Source organism: Carassius auratus, chromosome 48 (assembly GCF_003368295.1).
Source record: "Carassius auratus strain Wakin chromosome 48, ASM336829v1, whole genome shotgun sequence".
NCBI lineage: Eukaryota > Metazoa > Chordata > Actinopteri > Cypriniformes > Cyprinidae > Carassius > Carassius auratus.
Genome location: NC_039290.1, coordinates 9,310,883 through 9,330,528, shown reverse-complemented (window position 1 = coordinate 9,330,528; position 19,646 = coordinate 9,310,883). Strand labels below are relative to the sequence as shown.

At 40.8% G+C, this 19,646-nt stretch overlaps 1 protein-coding gene across 1 annotated transcript; it reads left to right on the top strand.

Moving 5' to 3' along the window:
* Positions 1 to 17: 17 nt before the first annotated feature.
* On the top strand, positions 18 to 16,003 carry LOC113065786 (sodium/hydrogen exchanger 9B2). The gene is made up of 14 exons (XM_026237308.1): positions 18 to 168; positions 265 to 331; positions 1,345 to 1,424; positions 7,689 to 7,778; positions 8,472 to 8,642; positions 8,812 to 8,954; positions 11,399 to 11,526; positions 11,628 to 11,803; positions 13,806 to 13,912; positions 14,405 to 14,554; positions 14,732 to 14,840; positions 14,995 to 15,131; positions 15,217 to 15,397; positions 15,775 to 16,003. Exons 3-14 carry the CDS (start codon positions 1,385 to 1,387, stop codon positions 15,825 to 15,827), a joined length of 1,485 nt encoding a protein of 494 aa, XP_026093093.1. The 5' UTR covers positions 18 to 168; positions 265 to 331; positions 1,345 to 1,384; the 3' UTR covers positions 15,828 to 16,003.
* The last annotated feature ends 3,643 nt before the right edge of the window (positions 16,004 to 19,646 follow it).

The window sequence follows — 19,646 nt, the reverse complement described above, 5'->3', positions numbered from 1 at the left end:
ACATCTTCAGCTCAGTGTCTGAGGTGTACATCAGATGCTGTGATGAGCAGAGCTCATGTGATGAACACACACACTGATTCACACACATCATGTGCTGTGAGACATCTGTGTGTGTGTGTGTGTGTGTGTGTGTGAATCAGCCGCTGCTTCTCACAGAGCTTTCAGCAGGTGAGATTGATGTTCATTTTCTGTTTGTTTTATTTGTGTTGTCCTGAGCAGTATATTGCTGTTATTGCTGATGTGTTCCTTTTTACCATATTTTAGGGACAGATTTGCCTTCAGAAGTGAGCTAAACCTGACAAAACCACCCAAAAACTTATTTTGGGTTAGGGTAAGGTTGTGTGCATTGCAATGACATGAAGGGTTAAGGTCATATATTGTTATTTAAAGTTATGATGTTTACTTCTAGTCAGTGTGTCAGTTAAAGAGCCTAAAGTGAATCGTACCATTAACCTTTAGTCTGGTTCTCTGAAAGTTTTGAACAAATGTTCTTATAACAGGGTTAATAGAATGCTCAAAGTTATTTGGTCTTTAATAATGTTTTCAAACATTAACACAAAAACATTATTTATATGTCATCCATTTTTTCTGAAGCCTTTTAATGACATTCATCTGATGGTTCTTGAACGGTTCTAGTTTCAGAGATGTTCAGAGATGACGTTTACATAACTTTTGAAGCATTAGCCAAATGTTTTTAGAACATGTTTTTGTTAGCAGGGGAGTTTAGTTCATGTTAACAGTACTAGTTAGTACAGTTTTCCAGTGAAGTGAATGAAGTCACCAGTGAGTTTGTGATCCTGATGAACAGATTTACAGATGAATGAATGAATGTGGGATTGAACAATTCTGTTGGGATTAAGAATCAGGTTAGTGTTAGTAAACTTTAGACTGAGGTTCAGAGTTCAGCTCAAACCCTGATCAAACTCACCTGTCTGTAATGTTCTAGTCCTTCTGCTTAATTAGGTCATTCACGTGGGTTTAATCAAAGTTTGAGCTGAAATCTACAGAACAGCATTTGAGGAACCCCACTTTAGATAGTTCCATTACCTAATAATTAATATGTTTAGATAATAATATGCAGGATTACGCAATAATGAAATTCAGTTTCATTAGATTTTATGATTTTTTTTTTTTGATAATCTACATTCATGAATGTTACATTTTTGTAATTTATTTTCATTAACTTCCAAAACAAAACTTTAAAAGATATTCAAAACCTGAATCTTTTTTATCAACAAGATAGATAACATTGAGAATTATGATGCTATGAAGTATAACTGAAGGAATCGGCATGCTTTAATGATTAAACTCTGTGTGTGTGTGTGTGTGTGTGTGTGTGTGTAGGTTCACGTGGGTCGAAGTTCACTTAGAGACATCTAAAGAAATGGGTGAGGAAAGACTTACAGCAGAACAAACAGAAACATGTGAGTAACCAACAAAACACACACAACACACAGACAAAACACACACACACACACACACAAACACACACGCACACGCTCTTACACACACACACATCACAACAACACACAGAATCAGTGTTGGGGAAGCTACTCTGAAACTGTAGCTTGACCAGCTACAAGCTACTCGTAAATTAAAGTAGTTACTTACCATTCTGAAAAAGTAGCAAGTTACATTGAAACTACTTTTAATTTTTAAATTTATTATTATTATTATTATTATTTTACAATCAACATAACAAATAACTACAGAATTATGAAGGAAGAATTATAATGAAGTTATAAGTAAAATATAATAAAGTTATAAGACAAGTCAAGTAACCTTTATTTATATAGCGCTTTATACAGAACAGACTGCGTCAAAGCAACTGAACAACATTCATTAGGAAAACAGTGTGTCAATAATGCAAAATGATAGTTAAAGGCAGTTCATCATTGAATTCAGTGATGTCATCTCTGTTCAGTTGAAATAGTGTCTGTGCATTTATTTGCAATCAAGTCAATGATATCGCTGTAGATGAAGTGACCCTAACTAAGCAAGCCAGAGGCGACAGCGGCAAGGAACTGAAACTCCATCGGTGACAGAATGGAGAAAAAAACCTTGGGAGAAACCAGGCTCAGTTGGGGTCAGTTCTCCTCTGACCAGACGAAACCAGTAGTTCAATTCCAGACTGCAGCAAAGTCAGATTGTGCAGAAGAATCATCTGTTTCCTGTGGTCTTGTCCTGGTGCTCCTCTGAGACAAGGTCTTTACAGGGGATCTGTATCTGGGGCTCTAGTTGTCCTGGTCTCCGCTGTCTTTCAGGGATGTAGAGGTCCTTTCTAGGTGCTGATCCACCATCTGGTCTGAATACGTACTGGATCCGGGTGACTGCAGTGACCCTCTGATCTGGACACAGACTGGATCTGGTGGCCACGGTGTCCTCTGGGACAAGAGAGAAACAGACTAATATTAGCGTAGATGCCATTCTTCTAATGATGTAGCAAGTACATCGGGTGTTATGTGAAGTGTTTCCGGTTCCGGGTTACCTAATTTATGCCTAAGTAAAATATTTGGGGTTTAAAACAACATACTGTAATGCAATAATGATTTCAAAGAGTAGGGTGAAAATAGGTTACTGTAGTGTAAAGTATAGTTATATTATCTTAAAGTGACTGTCTGTCACAAACGAGACTCCCACTGTGCCTCTGTTCACCATAAGAGGGAGCTCTCTCCCGAGTTTTGAACTTCAGTCTGGACCACACACACACACACACACACACTCACACACACAGACACACACACACATGCTCACATACCTGGCCCTGATTGCTCCTGCACCTGACTCACTTTAGTGGACTATTTAAACAGCTTTCAGACTCTCCCTGTTTTTAAATGATAGTATGCTGATTTAGTTACTGCTTTGACATGACTACTGAAACTAAGGTCTGTGTCCAGAATCTCACCAAGATTCCTGACTTGATTTTTAGTTTTTTGACCCCTAGAGTCAAGGTATGCATTCACCTTGAAAACTTCATCTTTGTTTCCAAATGCAATGACTTCAGTTTTTTGCTTGTTTAACTGAAGAAAGTTCTGGCACATCCAACTATTAATTTCATCAATGCATTGGCAGAGGGAGTCAATGGGGCTGTAGTCATTTGGAGATAAGGCTAGGTAAATCTGGGTATCATCAGCATAGCTGTGGTTCTTTCTCATTATTTAACTTAGTAGGAGCATATACAGGCTAAACAAGAGCGGTGCAAGAATTGAGCCTTGTGGGACTCCGCATGTCATGGACGTCCACTTAGACTTATGATCTCCTATACTCACATAATAGCCTCTCCCTTCTAAGTATGACCTGAACCATTTGAGTACCATCCCAGAAAGCCCAATCAAGTTTTCCAGTCTCTCTAGAAGTATGTTATGATCGACAGTGTCAAACGCAGCACTGAGATGTAGCCATACCAGCACCAATATTTTTGCCAGAGTCACAATTTAAGTGTATATAATTTATTATCTTAATGAGTGCTGTCTCTGTGCTGTGATGTGGTCGTAAACCAGATTGAAAATTGTCCAGGGGCCCGTTCTTCATACGTCGCTTATTACATCCGAGATCAAATGACACATCCAAGATGATATCATCGTGCTAATCTTGATCCGGCTAATTGGGTTCTTCGAACACACCTGTTGTGTATGATTAGTATTGCTGGATTGAGTTATCTGAGATAAGTGCGCGTTCATGTGTTGGCTTAAAAGGGGATAAGTATCGATACTCGAAACCATGATCAGCAGTACAGCGATTGGCTGGTGGCAAGACGGCAATGTAATGACGTCATATCATTTAAAATGACAACTGACGAAAAACTTGACAAATTTCTGGACTTTTATAAGGAAACAGCCAAGCAAACGAAACTACATAAATGTTATAATAGATACATGAAACAGATAATAGATGCATGTTTTTATTTTATTAGAATTTTCTTTCATGATTCCCAATAATTTAGATTCACAATTTATAATAGTTGTGCAGTCTTTACATTTTTATTTCAGTGTAGAAATTATCTATTCATTTCATTTTATATTGGGACAGATTTGTTACGTAACAGCATTAATGAAAGTTTCTTAAGGGTCAATATCATGTTATCTGCATCTCCTGTGCTCCATCAAGCCACTCTAATAATATCATCATCAGTCAAAATAATGCACGACTCTATTATCTGTATAGCATGTGTGTAAGACTCTACTACAATTATGAAGTAATACTTATGACAAATAAATTTTTCAGTGAGTTAAACTGGCTGTCTATAGTAGGCTGTTATGGAATACACAGCATTTTTATATTAATTTTAAATAATTTTTTAAATGATTATTATTTTAAATTATTGTCCCTGGATCAGTACGATACTCTTGCAATAAAGTAGTGGTGGTAGCAGACATATTTATCAGTTTCTGGTTGAAAAGAAGCAATCTAATCCTGTTTACATGAAATAAGCTGCTCCCGTGACGGACCTGTTGCTATGACAGCAGCTCCGGGATGAGCTTCGAAGAACCAAATGATCCAAGATCACGCCAAATCGTCAACAATCAAATCCAGCTAACTGAGTTAGTGACATACGAAGAACAGGCCCCCGGTGTCCATTTGAGTTTAAGTATTTGTTCAGCTGATTTAAAACTACCTTTTCTATAATATTGCCTATAAAAGGAAGATTAGATATTGGTCTATAATTGCTCAAAATAGTGTTATCAAGATTAACAAAGGGTTTAACAACTGCATTTTTTAGAGAGTTTGGAAATGTCCCAGAAAGAAGTGAGGCGTTCACCACTTCTAAAAGATCTGCTTCTAAGCATACAAGCACACTTTTGAAAAAAGGTGTTGGAAGTGTGTCAAGACAACAGGTTGATGATTTTAGGTGATGCACTATTTCTTCCACAGTTGTGCTAGAAATTTCTTCAAAAACAGACATAGTATATTTTTGATAGTTTGGCAGAATCTGTCTGACCTCTGCATTACTTGAGGATGTGCTTCCTGATATTTATGATCTTCTCAGAAAAGAAAGAAGCAAACTCATTGCATTTGCTGTCTGATAGCATTTCACTGGGAATCTGACTTGGGGGGTTTGTCAGTCTCTCTACAGTGGCAAAAAGAGTACGAGTGTTATTTAAGTTACTGTTTATAAGATTTGAGAAGAAATTCTGTCTAGCTGTGGCTAGTTTCACATTAAAAGCATGAAGTCTGTCTTTATATATGCTATAGTGAATTTCAAGTTTCGTCTTCCTCCACATCCGCTCGGCTTTTCTGCATTGTCTTTTCATTCTCTGAACTGCTGTTGATCTTCTCCAAACTGATTTCTGTCTGCTAATTTTATTACTGACTATTACTGGAGCAATATCATCAGTAACATTCTTAACATTAACATTCACAGTCAGTCTGTGAGCTCTGTGGGCAGGGCTCAGCCGGGATATTGTCTATCAGCAGTGCTTGTTTTGGCTGCATGGTGTTATCAGTGTCCTTGTGGGATATGTCAACCACATGATGACCCGGACCCGGTGTGTGTGTGCTGAATGGATGGACACACTCTGCTGAAGGATGATGGAGGGAGAAGTAGATATTGTCCTTAAACACTCTTGCACCAAGTTTGTTTGGGTGGAGGCCATCCGGTTTAAACAATTGTCTATGGCCCCAGAGAAAATTGAAGTTGTTGATGAAATTTACTCCTTTTATATTACAAGATCTTTGTAGCCATGTGTTCAGCCCAAGCATCCGTGAAAACATATTGTTCCCCTGCTGGGAGTGGTCCACTGATGAACGACTGAACTTTGAGTCTTCGAAGTGTTTCAAAGAGTTCACTGAAGTCCTTCCTAAGGAGTTCTGACTGCTCTTTCCGAATATCATTCTACCCCACATGGATGATGATTTGATTTGCAGTCTTGTGCTTCATCAGAATGTTCTGAAGTTCCTTGTTCACATCAGAGACCGTTGCTTGAGGAAGGCAGCATGTTGTTGTAGTCCTGCTACGGATGTTTCTGATAACAGAGTCACCCACTATCAGAGTCCTGGGCTCGGCTGCACTCTGAGCTGAAAGCTGCTGTCTGCTCGTCCTTGAGCGCCTGTTAGTAGCGGTGTTAGCTGCTGGCTGATCAGATCCATGTTTAAATACATTTGGGGATTCCTCACCCACATTTATTAATGCTTGAAATCTGTTCTCCAGATGTATAGGGGGTGGTAGAATACCAGTATTCACAAGCCTTGTCATAGTCGAATCTGGGGTAGAGGAAGCAATGGCAGCAATACAAGAAACTCGTGACAATCTGATGTCTCGTGTTCCTTTGGGTCTCGCTCCCTGTTTGTGCCATCGATTAGTGTGGTGATCAGTTTCGGCTTGTTCCTCTACACTTGGTATAAACTGTTGAGATTCAGCAGATTCATGGGTCTCACCGGCTGTATGCTGAGAGGGTCCATGACGACGGTCTGCTGAGTGTTCCGTCTGTTTTGGAAGTCCAGAAAGTAACTTTGTTTCAAGAATCACAATCCTTTGTAGAAGTTTGCAGCAGTTCATGCAACAAGTAAATCCAACAGGAGGCATTTTCTCTCTCTTCTGTTTGAATGTAGGCAGTTGTTATCGCGTCACAGGAATGTAAGCTGTTAGCAGTGGGAGACAAAGTCTTCTTTTTGTAGTATTATTCCAGTATCAAAGAGTTTTTAGTTTTAGTATTTGTGCCAAAAATCTGTTGTTTGAGCACTGTGCTGATCTGCTGAAGTAAATATCTTAGAAAAATCAGAGAGAATTATAGAAACAAGAAGCAAAGTGCACAGCAGTAAGCTAGAACGTCCAAACGCTTGCGAAGCCGGAAGCGGAAAAAGAGATAAACTATACATGTGGCAAGCACTGCAAACAACGATAGCAGGAGAAGCCATTACTCACAATGCTTGATGAAAGATTCTGACTTACCATTGTAGTTAGATGAACTCATGAAAAATGGCATGAGACAGAAGAGAAAAGAGGCAAAAAAAGAAAAAAAAAGAAAGAAACCGGTAATAGACATGAATAGAAACTCGGATGCAAACATAAATATCAAGCTAACCGGCTAATGAATTCTCACGCGCTGTAGCATACTGCACTGGCGATTTAAATCAAACGCTCAGATTAGTCAAATTAGTTTAATAGATAATATCGGATATATGATGGGAATTAAGTTTATATAATATCACTTTAGACAACAGAGAGTGATAGTAAGATAGAGATTCAACAGAAAAGGAGAGCTACAATCACAAACCACTCTGCAGCAGGCAGACAGGAACAGGAAGTGTCTAAGTCTTCTCCATGGTGCTGGACGCCTTGTCTCAACAGTATCTTGATATCTCCCTTAAGCTTCTGTCCCTCAAGACAGCTCTGCTCCTGGCCTCGGCAGCAATCAAACATGTCAGTCATTTACATGCACTCTCTGATTATCCTTCATGCACTGAGTTTCTCTCAGGCCTAACCTGCCCTTTATGCCAAAATGCTTCCCAGTATTCACTTGTGAGGTGCTTGAGCTGTCTGCTTTTCACTCTCCTCCATTCTCCTCTGGGCAGGGGCTTTATGCGCTCGGTTAAGGGGCGACCCCTTACCTGCCATTGGGCACACGCTCCTGTCTGTCAAGCCAGACTTGGTGCAATTAGATGCTTCTGTACGGATGCCTTCCTCACAAGTGGATCTTACCACTTTCAGAGAACCAGGGTGGTGAAAAGTAACCTATTGTTTCTCTCAGGTCAGAAAACAGCATCCAAACCATCGGAATACTGTGGTAAACTGCTCCGCTACAAACCACATGGCTTCTCTGCTTCCGTCATTACTAAAGGTATGTGTCGCTGTTATTTTTCTCTTCAAAAATGTTTGAACTTTTATAGCTCTTTTCACAGTATAAGTGTTTCCAAGCAGCTTTACAGAAATTCGTGATTTTAATGTTCATACTATCTTAATATCTTTATGACTTATATTAGTATTTATCAGATTATAGCTGGATGATACATTTTGCAACAATATGAAGAAGCATTTGAGATATATAGCATATAATTTATATCACATTACGTGAGTATACTTTTTGCATGTGTTTGAATTTGGACATACTTATTGTAGTTGTATAATTAGTTACTAGCCTATAGTGATGTCCATTACTGACATGTTTAAATGTTGGGTATAAATACAAGGGATAAAATATTGATCATATCATTAACTAAGCAGCTCAACTGAGGGGTTTATTGCAAGTAGTCATAGAATAATAGAATAATAGTGCATCATATCTTGAGTCCTCTAGCGTGCCATGGCAAGAAATGAAATACATTTGATGTTGGATAATGGAGAACCCTAATGGAGAAACCAGGCGACATCAGACAGCCAGTTCTCCACTAACGCTACAGTCCATATACAGTATAATGACCGTGACATAGATATTTCATGATAAGACGATCAGTCAGTTGAAACGGTCTGTACAGATTTAGGACTGGATAATAAACGCTCTCTGGAGATGAATGTGGTGTTGAGTGTGTTTCAGCTCTGTTGGGGCTGCTGGTGTTCGGGGTGGTCTGGGCCGTGACGGGACCTGCGTGTCTTCCGGGACAGAACCTCTTCGGCCTGGTGATTCTGTTCCTGTCGGCCGTGTGTGGAGGAAAACTCATCAGTGTCTTCAGATTACCCAGAAGCCCTCCAGTACCAGCTCTACTGGGTAAACAACGGCGAATGTGTGCTAAAGTAGCACTAGTTATTTAAGACAAATAACCCTTTATCTGATGAGATTGTTGTGAATGCATTTTATGATTGTTTTTGTATAAATGCATGCTTGTGCATTCAGTATCTGTGAACTTGATGTCGTATATTGTGTGTGTGTGTTTCAGGGATGCTGCTGGCCGGTGTGGTGTTGCGTAATGTGCCGTACGTCACAGACGCGGTGTATATTGATCAGAACTGGTCTGCAGCTTTGAGGAACGTTTCTCTTGCCGTGATTCTCACCAGAGCTGGTCTGGGACTCAACGCTGCTGTATGTATGTCAAGTCAAGTCAACCCACCTTTATTTATATAGCACTTTTAATTGGGAGCATAGGTCATAATTTAGATATATTTTCAAGATGGAAAAATGCAGTTTTACAAATGCTAGAAACGTGTCTTTCTAAGGAAAGATTGCGATCAAATAGCACACCTAGGTTCCTAACTGATGACGAAGAACTGACAGAGCAGCCATCAAGTCTTAGACAGTGTCAAGTCTTTCCTTCAAGGAGGCAAGGAGGTCCATTACTGGACCCTTGCTGGACCCCTGAAGTTTACTTACCGAGCAAACAGGTCTGTGGATGATGTAGTCAGCATGGGTCTGCACTTTATCCTCCAACATCTGCAGACAAGGACTTATAGACTCATATAGACTCCGTTGTGAAGAAGATCCCAGCAGAGGCTGTGCTTTCGTTCACCAGCTGAAGCAGTTCTACTCAGCCGTCTTTGAATCTGTCCTCTGCACTTCTATATCTGTCTGGTTCAGCTCAGACACCGAATCAGACCTCAGAAGACTATACAGAATAAACTCTCCCCGCTCTCCAAGAACTGTACTCATCCAGAGTGAGGATAAAGGTCCTGATATACTTCAAATGAAGTTCGTTTTCTTTCTTTGCTTGGAGGTAAAAAGAAGTTTGAAAAGGCTGAGCGACGGTGCACTGTTTCTGAACACACTCATGAATATATCCCCTAAACACAACAACGATGAAATGAAGAAGTGTAGGAAATCTAGGTGTGAGACAGGCACCAATGGTCAGAATATTACAGACAAATAAATAATGATTAGCAGCAGTTCATAGTCAAGTATCATGTTTGCAATACATAAGAACCATCCCATAATCAGTCCTTTATGGGAAGTGTGAATAGCTCATAGTCTAAAACTTTAGCATGCTGTGGAAAAAAATCCACGAGTCAGTTCGTTACTTTGTTTTATTAGTGTTCATTTATTTTATTAAACTGGGTAAATTGTTACACCTTTTTATATGTTAAGTGGTGTCATGATGTACTTTTGATAAAAACAAGGGTTTATTATTGTGTATTCGTTTGACATTTCATTTATTATACCCTTTAAATTGTCTTATTGAAAGAACAACAGCAGCAGTGTGGTGTAACATTTATTTGAAACACATGTGTGTGGTACTTGCTACTTTATATCTTTACTCTGCTTTCTCTGAATCTTTAAAGTCTCTCTGCGAGAGATCGTACAGTGATTGTGCAGATATTCCACACTCCAGTGTATTCAGGAGATGTGGTTCTCCAGAATGAGAAACGAACCTGAACCTTTATTAAATAGGTTTATTTTTGTCCATGTTTTGGAAAATGGAGTTTTAAAAATAAAAACCCTTTTACCCCTAGATGGCTGCAGAGGTTTATGTATAACGGTTCATTTATGTTCATTTTTGTTCTCTTACAGTTAGTTACTGGTGTAGATTAAATTTCTATGATTATATGAAAAATAGATGATTTAAATAAATGATAAACTCTAAAGACTCCAACTTTTCTCTTTGTAACATCTTATTCAGGTTTGATTTTATAATCATATAGTAACATTACTGAAAAAGAGTTGTTAAAACTGCTAAACATTTTTGTGTTTTCAGAATATGTAGATAAGAATCAAACCTTGAGAAAAGATCTCGTAGTAAAACAGCAGATATGACACCGTGGAGCTCTGCTGCCATCTAGTGGTGAAAGGGATCTTCTTTTTTTTTTTTTTTACTAAATTTTCCAATATTGGGCAGAAATCTTACACTCAACCATGTCAAATTGTCCAAGTTATCCCTATGAATAAAAGTTAGAAATGTGGGTCTAATATTAAGTGAATTTTACATAAAAACCTGTTTTTGTATAAAAATCTATTTGAAAAGTATTTATTTATATAAATTAAAAAATATACCATAAATCCTTCAACAACTTGACAGATGTGGGGAATAAAGGATCTCTGTCCTGACCGCTGTCATGAGAAGCTTCAGACTTTATTTACATTCATTTCCAAAGAATTTGACATTGTGTAAATATAATGAACTGAAACCAATGTGTTTGTTATTAAACTTAAAATACTTAACGATGCACCTGCATGCCGGAGCACAATAATACAGAAATCAGTTTTTGAATTTTACATTTTTTGTTTACCTTGAATGTTGTCTTTTAAGAACATGAAATATAATGAGATCATAATAATGTGTCCCTTCCATTTACAGAAACACAGCTGACAGTAACCTTTTGCTGAATGTCCCCAGCTTCTGTTTCTGTTTATCTGTAGTTTGTGATTTTATCCTGTCCTGCTGCTTTATTATTATGTTAAAAGTGCTGTTTATAACATTTATATTTTTGGCACACAATGAAGAGAATACAACTATATATTTAATGATATTTGTTATTGAAGAATGAGATGAACTCACTAATATAATCAAACAGACGTGTGTGTGTGTGTGTGTCCAGGCCCTGCGGCGTCTGAAGGCGGTGTGTGTGAGGGTTGCTGTCGGCCCGTGTCTTACAGAGGCGTGTACGGTGGCTGTAGTGGCTCATTTTCTGCTGGGATTGCCCTGGATATGGAGCTTCATGCTCGGGTAACAGATCGTTCAGTGTTGGTCTTCTGTCAGTTTTCATGGTTAAAAGGTTCGTTCACACTGAAGAAGTGAAGGGTCTGATTGGTGAATGCTGTGTGTAGTTTTGTTCTGGCCGCTGTGTCTCCGGCTGTGGTGGTTCCGTCCATGTTGCTCCTGCAGACGGAAGGATTCGGGGTTCAGAAAGGAGTTCCCACACTTCTGATGGCTGCTGGGAGCTTCGACGACATCCTCGCCATCACTGGATTCACCACATGCCTGGGCATCGCCTTCGGGACCGGTAACACACACACACACACACACACACATGTTTGTTTTTGTGTAAAGTGTGTTCATCCCATAGGTGTAATGGTTTTTATTCTGTAGAAACTGTATATTCTATGTCCCTTCACCAACCCTACACCTAACCCTAACCCTCACAGGAAACTTTGTGCATTTTTACTTTCTCAAAAAAACTCATTCTGTATGATTTATAAGTGTTTTGAAAAATCTGATATGTCACAAAAACACACACACACACACACACATACACACAGACACAGACAAAGACACAGACACACACACACACACACACACACACACACACAGACACAGACAGACACAGACTGACACACACATAAAATGAAACACAGACAGACGCAGACACAGACACACACACACAGACACACACATAAACAGAGACACAGACAGACACAGACACACACACAGACACAGACACACACACACAGACACACACATAAACAGAGACACAGACAGACACACACACAGACACACACATAAGCAGAGACACAGACACACACACACACAGACACATACACATACACAGACACAGACAGACACACACACACAGACACACACACACACACACATACACAGACACACAGATAGACACACACACAGACACAGACAGACACAGAGAAAGACACACACACACACACACAGACACACACACAGACACACAGACACAGACAACGACACATACACACACACACACACAGACACACACAAAGACAGAGACAGACACACACAAACACACAGACACACACACAGACACAGACAGAGACACAGACACACACATAGACAGAGACACAGACAAAGACACAGACACACACTCACACAACACAGACAGACAGACACAGACAGACACACACACAGACACACACAAACACACAGACACAGACAAAGACACACACACAGACACACACAAACACACAGACACAGACAAAGACAGACTGACACACACATAAACAGAGACACAGACAGACGCAGACACAGACACACACACACAGACACACACATAAACAGAGACACAGACAGGCGCAGAGACTGACAGACACAGACACACAGACACACACATAAACAGAGACACAGACAGACACATACACACACACACACACACAGACACACACACACACACAGACACACACACACACAGACTGACACAGACACACAGACAGACAAAGACACAGACACAGTCACGCTCTCTCACACACACACACACACACAGACACAGACAGACACATAGACAGACACGCACACACACACACACACACACACACACACATAAACAGAGACACAGACAGACACACACACACACACACAAACAAACACACACATAAATAGAGACACAGACAGGTACAGACACAGACAGACACACAGACACACACACAGACACAGACAGACACACACATAAACAGAGACACAGACAGACGCAGACACACACACACACACACACACACACACACAGACACACACAGAGACACAGACATACACATGCAGACAGACATAGACACACACACACAGACACACACATAAACAGAGACACACACAGACACAGAAACACACACAGACACAGACAGACAGACAAACATACACAGACACTCACACACTCTGTTTAAAAGTGAAAGTGAAGTGACATTCAGCCAAGTGTGGTGACCCATACTCAGAATTCGTGCTCTGCATTTAACCCATCCGAAGTGCACACACACAGAGCAGTGAACACACACACACACTGTGAACACACACCCAGAGCAGTGTTCATCATTTATGCTGTGGCGCCCGGGGAGCAGTTTGGGGGTTCGATGCCTTGCTCAAGGGCACCTAAGTCGTGGTATTGAAGGTGGAGAAAGAGCTGTACATGCACTCCCCCCACCTACAATTCCTGCCGGCCCGGGACTCGAACTCACAACCTTTCGATTGCAAGTCCGACTCTCTAACCATTAGGCCACGACTTCCCCGGTGCATTAATCCTGAAAGCACCGAACAGTGTTTGTTCTCTGAAGGGTCGACGTGGATGAATGTAGGTAAAGGAGTTCTGGAGGTGCTGGCAGGAGTTCTAGCAGGAGGAGTCATGGGACTTCTGCTCCATTTCCTACCCAGCGAGGATCAGGTGACACACACACACATACACAAGTCTGTTAATGTACAATGACTTTATCAGTACAGCATAAACATATGTTTGGAATCAACAGTTTGCACATGGAGCTACATCGAGATCCCAGTATCGCTGGAACTGAACCATACAGGGCCTTAAAATGACTATACCAAAATAAACGTTTGTTAAGAACCAGAATCCTTTTAGATACTAATAACTATTAAAGATACTAATATACTTTCAATACTTGAGTTTCAGCCATGCATAAAAAATCCCCATTTCTGAACTGTCACCATTGATGTATAAAGCAGCACAGATTTTACTGCTGCCAGTCTCTGTGTGAAAACAACATCTTGATGCTGCCCTCTTTCTGAACTCATCTCAACCCCATTTGAATATCTTAAAAATAGTGCATTACTCTGTAAATCTGTCAGAAACTGGAGCTTGGGACGCTTCTAGAATGGGTTTGCTTTGTGATGTGCTCTGATGTAGTGAATGTGTGTGTAGTCAGATGTGTTGCTGCGGCGCTGCGCTCTGCTGCTGGCTCTGTCTGTGTTCAGTGTTTTCGGGAGTCTGGCCGCAGGTCTGGGCGGCGCTGGTGGGCTCTGTACACTCGTCCTGGCCTTCATCGCTGGACTCAGCTGGGCAGAACAAAAGGTGAAGGAGGTCTAGTTCAGACTGTGTTCTGCTCTCACTGTCACTGTCACAAATATCCTGATCTCTCATCCAGCTCCTCGTAGATCAGCTAGAGTTCTGATATCACTCGGTCATTCATGTGGTCCGACTCCACGTCACTGTGTGTGTGTGTGTGTGTGTGTGTGTGTGTGTGTTCAGGCTCCAGTGGCGGCGGTGGTGGGCCGGATCTGGGACATCTTTCAGCCGCTCTTGTTTGGTCTGATTGGAGCAGAAATCAACATCTCGTCTCTCAGCGTTTATACTGTCGGTCCGTCACAGAAACTTTTTCACTCTAACTCACGTATTATATCACTTACCTGTCAAGCCTTGTTTGTGTCTAAAGAAATGAGAATTGACTTGGAAAAGCTCTAGTTTACAGACAGACTTGTCTTGTGTGTGTGTGTGTGTGTGTGTGTGTGTAGGTCTGGGGGTCTCCACTCTGTGTGTGGGGTTGCTGGTCCGTGTTGTGGTGACGTTCTGTGTGGTTCTGTTTGCTGGTTTTAATATGAAGGAGAAGATCTTTATATCTCTGGCTTGGATGCCCAAAGCCACCGTACAAGTGAGTCCTGATGAAAGCGTTCTTGAAGTCCATCAGTTTAGCAGGAAATGACATCACTGTTGTTCTCCTACATATGCGTGTGTAGGCGGCTATCGGCTCCTCGGCGCTGGACATGGCTCGCAGTGCTGGAGACGAGCAGCTTCAGGTTTATGGCTTGGATCTTCTGACTGTAGCAGTTCTAGCGATTCTCATCACGGCTCCGATTGGAGCGCTCTCCATCGGCCTCAGCGGACCCAAACTACTGCAGCAGGACACACACACACGGGGTGGGCAACACACGCACACACACACATACTGGGTGGGCAATACACACACACACACACGGAATGGGCAATACACACACTGGGTGGGCAACACACACACACACACACGGGGTGGGCAACACACACACACACACACACACACACACTCTCACACACACTGGGTGGGCAACACACAGACACACACACACACGGGGTGGGCAATACACATACACACACACACACACACACACACACACACACACACACACACACACTGGGTGGGCAACACACTCACACACACACACACCCCAGTAAAACGCTATAGAGTGTATTGTGTATTGTGAAACAGGAGTTGTAACTGTGTCGATGTGGATGTTCCTGAAGGTAGTGTGTGTTTCCAGCAGACGGTGAGTGTGACAGCAGTCGTGTGGACGGGCTGGAGTCCAAACTGTGATCTGGAGCTGACCACAAGCCTCTCCTCTGACTCCTGCTGCTTCTTAAACACAATCCATTAATCAGTCAAATATGAAAATAGAAGTCATTATACTCATGCTGTAATGATGGCTTTAATAAACATTTACACAGTGTGGATGAATCACATGAGTTTCTGTGATACGAGTCACTTCGAGCACAGTAAAGACAGACATCATCATACAGTACTTCTGCTGCTGCACTGAGATGTGTCCTATATTTCTCAAATGACTGCTGACTCTGTTTATCTGTGACCAGTGAGAGACGACTGTATTTTCATCCCTGTGTTTGAGAGCTGCTCAAAACAAACCTTGAGTTCCTTTGTTGAGGAACAGAAACTCATCAACTCAATGAGTTTGGATCAGCTGAACGTTCACTGAAGTCAGAGTTCTCCAGATCTTCACACATCAGAATGAGTCCAAAATAAAACCAGAACAAAATCAAACTGTTAAACACTGAGTGTGTGTGTGTGTGTGTGTGTGTGTGTGTGTGCGTGTGTGTGTGTGTTATGTGCTGGAGTCAGACTGAAGGTCAGCTGCTGTTATGGACGGGATTCTGTTGTTTTTCTGCTCTTTATTTCCTCTTGGTCTTCCTACGAGAAAACAAACAGATTATAACAAAAAACATTATTCATTTACACACGTCTATTTGACATTATTATTGAGGACTTCCATTGTTTCTATATTATATATTTATTTTATATTTATAGTCCAAAATGCAGCAGCTAGCGATCATATTACCCCAATTTTACAGTCTCTGCACTGGCTACCTATTAAGTTCCGTATCAGTTATAAATTATCATTACTTACCTATAAGGCCCTAAATGGTTTAGCTCCTGCGTACCTAACTAGCCTTCTACCACGCTACAACCCATCACGCACCCTAAGGTCACAAAACACTGGACTTTTGGTCGTTCCTAGGATAGCAAAGTCCACTAAAGGAGGTAGAGCTTTCTCACATTTGGCTCCCAAACTCTGGAATAGCCTTCCTGATAATGTTCGGGGTTCAGACACACTCTCTCTGTTTAAATCTAGATCAAAAACACATCTCTTTCACCAAGCATTCAAATAATGTATCTCTTAAATTGTGAGTCAAGTCAAGTCACCTTTATTTATATAGCTCTTTAAACAAAATACATTGCGTCAAAGCAACTGAACAACATTCATTAGGAGAACAGTGTGTCAATAATGCAGAAAGATAGTTAAAGGCAGTTCATCATTGAATTCAGTGATGTCATCTCTGTTCAGTTAAATAGTGTCTGTGCATTTATTTGCAATCAAGTCAATGATATCACTGTAGATGAAGTGACCCCAACTAAGCAAGCCAGAGGCGACAGCGGCAAGGAACCGAAACTCCATCGGTGACAGAATGGAGAAAAAAACCTTGGGAGAAACCAGGCTCAGTTGGGGTCAGTTCTCCTCTGACCAGACGAAACCAGTAGTTCAATTCCAGACTGCAGCAAAGTCAGATTGTGCAGAAGAATCATCTGTTTCCTGTGGTCTTGTCCTGGTGCTCCTCTGAGACAAGGTCTTTACAGGGGATCTGTATCTGGGCTCTAGTTGTCCTGGTCTCCGCTGTCTTTCAGGGATGTAGAGGTCCTTTCTAGGTGCTGATCCACCATCTGGTCTGGATACGTACTGGATCCGGGTGACTGCAGTGACCCTCTGATCTGGATACAGACTGGATCTGGTGGCCACGGTGACCTCGGAACAAGAGAGAAACAGACTAATATTAGCGTAGATGCCATTCTTCTAATGATGTAGCAAGTACATCGGGTGTTATGTGAAGTGTTTCCGGTTCCAGTTTACCTAATTAATGCAGCCTAAAAATCCTTTAACGGATTTGGATATTAAAAGCATATTAGTATGTTATGTGTATGCCAGGTTAAAGAGATGGGTCTTTAATCTAGATTTAAACTGCAAGAGTGTGTCTGCCTCCCGAACAATGTTAGGTAGGTTATTCCAGAGTTTAGGCGCCAAATAGGAAAAGGATCTGCCGCCCGCAGTTGATTTTGATATTCTAGGTATTATCAAATTGCCTGAGTTTTGAGAACGTAGCGGACGTAGAGGAGTATAATGTAAAAGGAGCTCATTCAAATACTGAGGTGCTAAACCATTCAGGGCTTTATAAGTAATAAGCAATATTTTAAAATCTATACGATGTTTGATAGGGAGCCAGTGCAGTGTGGACAGGACCGGGCTAATATGGTCATACTTCCTGGTTCTAGTAAGAACTCTTGCTGCTGCATTTTGGACTAGCTGTAGTTTGTTTACTAAGCGTGCAGAACAACCACCCAATAAAGCATTACAATAATCTAACCTTGAAGTCATAAATGCATGGATTAACATTTCTGCATTTGACATTGAGAGCATAGGTCATAATTAAGATATATTTTTTAGATGGAAAATGCAGTTTTACAAATGCTAGAAACGTGTCTTTCTAAGGAAAGATTGCGATCAAGTATCACACCTAGGTTCCTAACCGATGACGAAGAATTGACAGAGCAACCATCAAGTCTTAGACAGTGTTCTAGGTTATTACAAGCAGAGTTTTTAGGTCCTATAATTAACACCTCTGTTTTTTCAGAATTTAGCAGTAAGAAATAACTCGTCATCCAGTTTTTTATATCGACTATGCATTCCATTAGTTTTTCAAATTGGTGTGTTTCACCGGGCCGCGAAGAAATATAGAGCTGAGTATCATCAGCATAACAGTGAAAGCTAACACCATGTTTCCTGATGATATCTCCCAAGGGTAACATATAAAGCGTGAAGAGTAGCGGCCCTAGTACTGAAAGTGAGTGTAGTTGCATCTGATCAAATGTGTATTCTTCTTCTTTAGCTTGGGTTAAACTAATTAATTTTACTTTGTTGGATCAGCAGCTATGCTAATGATGTCTGTATTTGTTTCTGTTTCTGCTGGGATCTTCATCCTGAAACAACATACAGAACTAACAAATATTGCTATAAGTGTGTTTGCATCATATAATTGCTGTTAATAGTGTTTGTCATCTGCTTACGTCTTTAATTGATTTTCCATGTATTCCTGTCATATGCACATAAACTGACAGTCATCACTTATAAGCTAATACTAAATATTGTAGAAACTTTAAAAAAAAGTTGCTTTGCAATGATTTGTATTGTAAACAGCAGTATACTATAAACCTGAATTGAAAGTTTATTGCATTTTAATTATAACACAAACATATACCACGTAACAAGGGACCATAATAAAGAAAAACCACAAACACACACACACACACACAAAAACCTCATAAAACTCTCCAGTTTTATGTAAAACACAGGTCAGACTCAAACTAATTTTTATGCCAAGCTTTGAGTGAGGGAGATTTGTCATTGATCCAGCTCAATAAAATATTTTTCCTTTTCCTGTCAGGTTTTGCTCACTTTTGGGTACAAATTTCTACACACACACGCACACACACACACACACTCTTTCTCTCACCGTCTGCTCTCAGCTCGGACAGAAGTGTGTTTTTGAGCTCAGGGAAACGCAGCTCTGACATCTTTTTCCCAGCAGGCACTGCAGCGTATCGACTTCTGCTGTGCTCCAACGGCACCTACAGACCAGACACACACACACACACACACACACACACACACACACAACACACACACACACAACACACAAGGAATGAAGGATCACACACACACACACAACACACGAGGAATGAAGGATCACACACACACACACACAAACACACAACACACGAGGAATGAAGGATCACACACACACACACACACAAACACACAACACACGAGGAATGAAGGATCACACACAC

Excerpts from the sequence above, each read along its gene's own strand:
- LOC113065786 (XM_026237308.1), top strand. The coding sequence starts at position 1,385 with ATGGGTGAGGAAAGACTTACAGCAGAACAAACAGAAACAT. Across the intron at positions 14,841-14,994 it reads TCTCAGCGTTTATACTGTCG|GTCTGGGGGTCTCCACTCTG; the intron begins GTCCGTCACAGA and ends GTGTGTGTGTAG. Across the intron at positions 15,398-15,774 it reads GCAGGACACACACACACGGG|CAGACGGTGAGTGTGACAGC; the intron begins GTGGGCAACACA and ends GTGTGTTTCCAG.